At 40.9% G+C, this 8,266-nt stretch overlaps 1 protein-coding gene across 1 annotated transcript; it reads right to left on the reverse strand.

Moving 5' to 3' along the window:
- Positions 1 to 1,110: 1,110 nt before the first annotated feature.
- Positions 1,111 to 6,587, reverse strand: LOC149184800 (uncharacterized). The gene is made up of 3 exons (XM_089415446.1): positions 6,365 to 6,587; positions 3,600 to 4,991; positions 1,111 to 3,221 (listed from the first exon to the last, which is right to left on the reverse strand). Exons 1-3 carry the CDS (start codon positions 6,585 to 6,587, stop codon positions 1,111 to 1,113), a joined length of 3,726 nt encoding a protein of 1,241 aa, XP_089271572.1.
- Positions 6,588 to 8,266: the final 1,679 nt, after the last annotated feature.

The raw sequence follows: 8,266 nt of genomic DNA on the forward strand, positions 1-8,266 counted from the left end.
CCTAGGCATTTTTCTTAATTATTGATCTATTATTTCCAACTTGCAATTTGTAAATCCATTTTTACACTTACAACAACTCTTATTTTTTAAAAGTGGTTCATAAATCCATCTTTGCACATAGCCAAATGGTGATTCCCTTTTCCATTGATTATGTTGTTGCCTTGGTATGTCTAACAACTTATGAGTCAAAAATACTGCTCAATGGTGATTCCCTTTTCCATTGATTATGTTGTTGCATTGGTATGTCTAACAACTTATGAGTCAAAAATCTCGCTCTTTATCGAAATTTCTATAATAGATTATTTTTTCCTAACTTTGAATTAGAATGTAGGGAAATATTTGGTATTTCTATAAAAGTTTTTTACTCTGAAATAAGCTTGCTACAAATATTGTTAAAAAAATAGTGAATTCAAGCTAAAAAACAATAAACAACTAAAAAAGCCTTTATATTAAAGTAATAGACCAACCATATACCTAATTATATTAAAGTAATAGACCAGCCATATACCTAATTTACAAATTATAAATGAAAAACATATCACAAATATATATATATAAAATAAATTGATCATTAAAATTTTTGTTTATTACATGTATTTTTTCTCAAAATAAATTCATGATATTTACTTGAACATATAAAATAATTTATTATCCACTTAAATCAAATGAAAAAGACTCTCTTAATATACAAATTGAATTCTAAAATTATGGATACAAAATATTTATAATGGTTTTTTCAAGCTTAGCCTTTATTCACATGTTCCATGCACACATTGTAGGTAAAGGCAAAACTATTAAAACATGGCCTAATCCTGCACCTAAAGCCTCATACATATTTACCTTGGAATTTGAATTTTATATATATATAATATTATTTTATTTTTTTACAAGAATGGTTATGGGATTTCATTAACTGATTGGCTAAAAGCCACAAATTTGGTTACAAAAGGAGAAGCAGATTTCTGCATAACTTTCCAACAAGAGGAATATAACGCCTACTCTAATCAGGTTCCTCTTTTTACATTTAATATAGTGCACTTCTGCTGCTAATTTCCCGAGCTGAAAGATACAAACAAACTGTTGCAAAAGAATGCAATAAAACATGGCTCTTTAGGGGATTGGTTCCCAAAGGATTTCCTTATCTCTGAGAATAGTACCGGCAGCTAAATGGACTGCCTTGTTTGCCTCAATGTCTGCTTCTCTGTTATTGGTTCTCAAAACATGAAAATATTTCAGATTTAGGGACTTTGCCATGCCTTTGATCCTTGTAATTATCCTTGCTAGCTGCAGGTCCGCTGGATTAGAATTGGTCGCCACTGCTTTGATGATAACCTGGGAGTCCCCAAAGACATTTGCCTCCTCCAGGCCCAGCACTGTGAGGAGTTTGATTCCTTGAAAAAGGGCCATCGCTTCAGCTTGTATGCTTGAGGAATGGCCTAATCCCCAAGCAAATCTGTGCGAAGATGTGTCAACTGGGTTTATGATGAGCCCTCCAGCTCCAGCAATTCCTGGATTCCCTTTGGCTGCCCCATCAAAGAAGAGAGAGGGAATTGATTGATTGGACAGCCAGGAATGAAAATCTTCTTCGTTTTTCCTGATTTGCCATTCTTTGAGGGTTGGCGGAGAGCTGTTCGATTTTTGAAACTTGAAATTGAGGGCAGTACCCAAATCTATGTCCTGCTGGCTTAGATTTGAATCATCTCCTTTGTCTTCCAGCCACTCAACTAGCTGAGTTTTCACTGAGTTGGCAACTATTCTGTAGTCCTGTTCCTTATTCCTGAATATCCTTCTGTTCCTTTCCAGCCAGACTTGCCAGCTAATGAATTTTGGCAGAGCACTCCACGCTGTCCTGATTGTTTTATTTTTTGGAACTGAGCCTGGATATCTGGCCATCCAGCCCGCGAACAGATCCGAAACTGAGGAGGGGAAGATGAACTTGTAATTCCAGGAAACAAGAAGCTCCTGCCATATAGAAGCTGCGAACTTGCACTCGATCATGAGATGGAAGGCGGATTCTGAGTTTTCCTTGCACAGCGTGCATCTAGAAGGCCCATAGAAGCCCCGTTTCTGAAGCCTGTCTTCAGTGAGAATCTTTTGATGGCAGAGAAGCCAACAAAAGTGGTCAACTTTAGGAATAGAAGGGATTTTCCATATGCCTATCCAGGGGGCAGGGTTGGGAGGCACGTAGGGTCGCTCTAGACATTTAACGTATCCCTGAGCTACCGTGTAGCCAACCCGATTTGTGCCCCAACCTCTCACGTCCTGCCTGCGCGCATGAATAGGAGCCAGCCCGTGCATCTTCGTGGTGAGCGTTGCCAGCTCTGATTGCAAGTCGGGAGGAACTGAAAGCTGTTTCCAGCCCGTCCAAGCATCGTCCTTCCAGTTCGAGAGGTCCCACAGTGTGTTGATGCTAGCATCTGACATCCAACGTTTCAGCTCTGTCATGTCTCTCGATTCTGCCAGCGGAGGTCTATTCAGGATACTGTCGTTCCACAGGTGGATACGTTTTCCATTTCCTGGTATCCAGAAGGAGTGATTTCTTATCAGCGGGCCAATTCTGTTGATGAACATGCTGAAAGGAGTTCTGAGTTGATTTTTGGGCTGATCCAGGCATCTCAGTCTCGTTCCTCTGAAGTATTTCCTCCACAGTGCAACTTGTACCCAACCTGGATTAGGAGCTATTATTTTCCAAATCAATTTGGCTCCCATGGCAAGGTTTTGAGCACTGAGATCTTTGAAGTTCAGTCCTCCCTCCTGTATTGGTCTGGTGACTGTTTCCCAATTGACTAGTGAAATTCTCTTCTCGTTTTGTTTGCCTCCTTTCCAGAAGAACTGTCTGATTTGCTCCTCCATCTTTTTGATGATTCCCACAGGCGCCAGGAGAACAGAGAATTTGAATAATGGAAGGCTGCTGAGCACTACTTTAATGAGGACTGATTTTCTGGCAATGTTGAGCCAAGAGGAACCCCAGGCTTGCATTTTTGTTTTGAATTTGTCTAGCTGAGGATACCAGTCTTTGCTCAAGGCCCTCTTGTGAAAGATAGGCAGACCAAGATATTTAAATGAGGACCAAGAGGTTGAGGCTGCAAATCTGAGGCATCTGGCAATGGAGCTAGCAGTTGAAGCATGAATATTCCAATAGTAGATGTGGCATTTGCCATTGTTTAATACGCTGCTTGAGACCTTACAGTAGTCTTCCAGAACTTCTTTGAATTTAATAGCTGAATGAAGAGAAGCAACCCCCAGCAGTAATGTATCATCAGCGAAGAGGGCATGGTTGATGCTTTTTACCCCTCTTGCAATGCTCAGACCAACGATGTCTTGATCTTGCTGCTTTTTATCTAGATAAAAGCTGAGGACAGAGGCCTGAAGGACGAAAAGGAGGGGTGAAAGGGGACACCCCTGCCTCAGCCCTCTAGAGGCTTTGAAAAAATCGGCAGCCCTACCGTTCACCAGGGGAGCAATCCAAGGCTCCGAAATACATGCTCTGATCCACTTGATGAAATTTTGACCGAACCCCAGTTTTTGCAACACATCAAACAAAAACCTATGTCTAACACGATCAAAAGCATTTGCTAGATCTAATTTAATAACCATACCTTTTTCCTTTCGGTGTAGGCTGGAATGAATCGCCTCTTGAACCAGAACGAAGTTGTCCACCAGCTGCCTGCCATGAATAAATCCACCTTGATTATCCGGGATGATTTTGGGGAGAATTCTTTTCAACCTGTTAGCTATCACTTTGGTTATCACTTTGTACCCAATATTGCATAAGGAAATTGGGTGAAATCTGCTGAAAGAGTTTGCTCCTTTCTCTTTGGGAATGAGGGTGAGAAAGGCTGAATTTGTGCAGCCTCCTATCTTCTGACAGTCTTGGGACTTCTGAATCATTTTGAAGAACTCCTTCTCAACAATCTGCCAACAGGTCTGAAGAAATCTAGGCGTAAAACCGTCTGGTCCCGGAGCTTTGTCGGGATCCATTGCGAAAAGGGCCTCCTTGACTTCCTTTTGCGTGATTTTGCTTTCAAGTGCCTGGTTCATCTTGGAGGTGATAAGACTAGGGACAGCGTCCAGCAGAATGTCATTTTGCTCAACTCCTAGATCTTCCCTATACAGCTTCTCAAAGTGTTCTGAGGCTGCCTTTTTTATGCTTGCAAAGTCCTTCAGTATGCAGTTGTCTTCTTTTATTTCAGTGATGGAATTGCGGCCTTTCCTGGCTTGGGCTTGTTTATGGAAAAAGGAGGAGTTTCTATCGCCAGATTTGAGCCAAAGACTTCTGGACTTGAGCCTCCAATACTCTTCTTCTGCCAGACAGGCCTTATGGAAACTTTGTTGAAGCTTGGCCTCCTTATCCAACTCGTCCTTAGTGATTTCAGCTGCTTCAAGGTGTAGATGCTGACTTTCTAGAGCAATTTGTATTTTTTTCCTTTCCGCAGCAGGGTTGGGCAGGGTCTTAGCCCAATTTTTTAGCATGGCTTTAACCCTTCTGAGTTTTTCCTCCCAAACAAAAAAAGTTGATCCCTTGACTGGATCTTTCCAACAGTCTCTGACCTTTTCCATGAAATCTATCTCTTTGGTCCAGAGAGAGCTGAATCTGAAAGGAATAGGCCCCAGATCCTTGGGGGGCAGCAGCTCTAGGCTAATAGGCTTGTGATCTGATACGCTGCTGTGAAGAATGCACATTCTAGCTTCTAGTCCAAGAAGTAGAAAGGAGCTTTGCACCAAAAATCTGTCAAGTCTTGCCGCTATGTAACCCGGGCCGACTCTCTTATTTGACCACGTGAACTTGCCAGTAGTCGGCTTAATGTCTATCAGATCCCAATCTTGCATGAGATCTTCCACTAATTCTCTTGCCGGATCCCTGACGATACTGCCTCCTCTTTTTTCTGACGAGAGGAGGGTGAGGTTGAGATCTCCGGCTATGATTATATTCTCCAGATTCTCTAGATCTGCCAAGTTTTTGATGGAGTCCCAGCATAATTTTTTCTCACCTGCATTGTTAGGAGCATATACATTGAACAGGAAAATAATTTCCTTAGATTCTAAGTGCTGCATTTTTAACAAAATCCAATGAGTGTTCAGGGACTCAGAGATTAATGAGAACTTATTTGGATTCCAGAGCGACCCAAGTCCTCCCGATGCTCCACGGGCAGAGGTTGCTTGCGCTCCGTCTTTTTTCCAAAAAATTTTGCTTGCCTGGAGGAAGGCTGAATCCTCCAATTTAGTCTCCTGGATGAGAAGAATGTCCGGGGCTTCCAGTCTTATTAAACTATTCATTGCTTCTTCCTTAGCTTTAGTGCCCATTCCCCTACAATTCCAGGAGACTATCTTCATCATTTACTTTTGTTGTGATGAGCTCCTTTGGAGCTCTGGGTTTGGATCCTCTTCATCTTCGGGGTTTTTGCTAGGAGTTTCTCTAGCGTTGGCTGGCTGCCCTGGAGCTTGTCCTTGTAAGTTTCTTGGTCTCTTTTTTCCTTTGCTGACATGCGCCCTCTTGTAGATCTTCTAGGGGTAGACTGTGATTCACCTATTTCCCCTTCTTCCTCTGATTCCTCAGATTCTTGGGTTTCCTCTTCTTCTTCTGACATCCTCCCTTTGGATCTTTCTGGTACACTTTTGGATTTATATGGAGAGATATCCTTCAGGACTTCTGTCTCCTGTGTGTTCATGATTTCTGATCCATGGATCTCAAATTTATTCCCTTTGCTTTCCATGGATGGTTTTTGGGCAGGGCCCGCATGGGGAGCTTTTGCAGTTGCACTAGCATTCTTCCTGTGTGAGGTTTTTGATCTCTTTTCCTGATTTCATCCTTCTTCCTTCCCTTTTTCTTCTACCCCTTTGGACGGGCAGTCTCTGGCGAAGTGTCCGTAGACATGACACTTCCGGCATTTGAACGGCAGCTGTTCATAGTCCAGTTTCTGTACATGCGTCCAGGGGCCTACAATTATTTTGATGGCTTCTGGTAGTCCGACCTCTAGATCTACCTCCACACAAATTCTGGCACAATCGTACTGATCTTTGTTGTTGGCCTTGTCTATAAATTTCCCAAGAGTGTTTCCTATATGTTTCAAAGAGTCCCAGTTCCAGCAGTGGATGAGAAGATTGGGGAGTCTTACCCACACCGGGACCGCTGAAGGCACATCCACTGCCGGATCGAAGTCTGGCGTCCATTTATTTAGATACAGGCCTTGAGGGCCCATGAAGTAGGGGCCATTCCTGAAGATGAGATCCTTGTCCTCTTTTTCAGAAAATTCAAATAAGAAATATCCTCTTCCGAGGAAGTAAGAGGTTACCTTGTTTTTTATCAGAGGAGCCCAGTTCCTAGCGACCCAGTTTTCCGTTGATTTCGGGGAAGGCCAAAGACCTGTAAACTGACCGACCAGAGCACGATCTGCCAGGGATAAGGCTACCTGAATCGGACCTTCAGGCGGAAGGGCGATCTCGGGGATATCTTCTAGTTTTTTCACGAACTTAGCAGCTTCCACGCATTTCTTCTTGGGCAGAGAGGCCAGTAAGGATCTGAAGGCCTCAGCGGCGGAAGGCAGAGGAGGGGAGGAAGACCCCTGGGGGGGAGTCGGCTCCTCCATGAAGGGCCAGCAGGTCCAACCAGATCGGCCGCAGCTTGGAGCGAAGCCCTCGGCGGACACGCCCGCAGGGATCGGAGTTCGCAGAGAGCGGGCACGCTCGCAGTCTTCAGATCGCGCGGAATGCGGATCTCGCAGGTTGCAGAGCGGGAGCCGAGTCTAGAATAAAACTTCTATAAATCCCCTTCATTTGTTATGATATATATAATATTATTATCCAAAAGTAAAATTACATTTCATAGTTACATTTATTGGATGCATGAGTGGAACCACACTCTGCATTTTTTTGAGAGTAAATTGAGAATGACATCTATTGCAAAGTTACAAACCAACACAAACATGTTTCTAAAAAATCATCTTGTAATTTCAAATTTCAAATTAAAATATCAATTCAATTTTCAAAGGTGATATTTTTCATAAAAGTTTCGATTATTAAGGTAGTGGTATGTTATTCGACGTTATGCATATTGAAATCTTTTTTATAAAAATTTCCTCCAATAATTTTAGACATATTCTTTTAAAATTTTATTTTGAAATTTAACTATGAAATGATAATCAAGTTGATGAAAACTCCTACGGAGGTTCAAATATCATAAGCTTCATCGTCTTGCCCCCATAACAGTAGTTGAAGGTGGTAAAACAATCATGATTGATTGTTAAGGTGGGTAAATGACCTCATGTCCTTCTAAATTAAAAATCGCAAATGGTGTCTCACTTTTGGGGGTGGCCTTAGATTTGTGGGTTATGGATATCAAAGGACTCTTCTATAAGTAGTATTTTGGTGGTGGTGGTGGTGGTTTCAATTTCATTTTGAAACCTTAATTTGAATTCTTTTAAATTGGTGGTGGTGATGGTGGTTTGAAACCTTAATTTGAATTCCTTTAAATAGGTGGTGGTGGTGGCAGTGGTGGCGGTTTTTTTGTTCATATTTTAATTTTTTTATGAACATTCAAGGATGTTTTGAGGCTAATATATATGGGTCTAAGTTTTGATGTGCCAAACTTCTATGCAAATTGGAGATTAAGGCGGCCCTAAATCATGATACAAGCTCTACAAATGGAAATGCTAACTTAACTTTGAGAGAATTGCCTTATTACAAGGTTTATTAGAGGAAATTTTAGCCTAAAAATGGCCTCCTAAGGAAAAATAATAAACTAATAGTTAAAATAATAAAACAAGAGTTATGAATTTTGGAGAGAAAATAAGAAAACTATTTTTTTATTGTATTTTTGGTTTACCTCTTTATAGGTTTACTCAAATTTCAAGTGTAGATGCCCGTTGGATGCGGAATTAAATTCTACATCCAATGAGTACCCATTATGCATACTTCTGAGAAAACCCACATTGATAAAAATTGAATATACACTAAAAAATGTGTTCAACACGTTTTTTTTATGTATCTTCAATTTTTATCAATGTGGATCTTGAGAGAAATGTGGAAAAACCTGTGAAGAGTATTTTGAAAACCTAAAATACTCTTCATAGGTTTTTCCACTTTTTTCTCAAATTGATTCAACCTGTATGGATTCATTATTTCAAAAAAGGTGGGTCTTCTCAGAAGTATGTATAATGGGTACTCGTTGGATGTGGAATTTAATTTTCCATCTAATGAGTGTCTACACTTGAGATTTGAGTAAACCTATAAAGAGATAAATAAATAAAAAAACAATTTAACAAAAAAA

Source organism: Pinus tabuliformis, chromosome 3_2 (assembly GCF_031772625.1).
Source record: "Pinus tabuliformis cultivar Carrire ecotype Pingquan chromosome 3_2, CPIR1, whole genome shotgun sequence".
Classification (NCBI taxonomy): Eukaryota; Viridiplantae; Streptophyta; class Pinopsida; order Pinales; family Pinaceae; genus Pinus; species Pinus tabuliformis.

Bases quoted from the DNA above. Each gene is read 5' to 3' on its own strand.
- LOC149184800 (XM_089415446.1), bottom strand. From the start codon at position 6,587: ATGGAGGAGCCGACTCCCCCCCAGGGGTCTTCCTCCCCTCCTCTGCCT. The intron at 4,992-6,364 runs GTCTTTGGCCTT...CTAACAATGCAG, and splicing joins TCTGGTCGGTCAGTTTACAG to GTGAGAAAAAATTATGCTGG. The intron at 3,222-3,599 runs GTATGGTTATTA...CTCTTCATTCAG, and splicing joins CCTACACCGAAAGGAAAAAG to CTATTAAATTCAAAGAAGTT.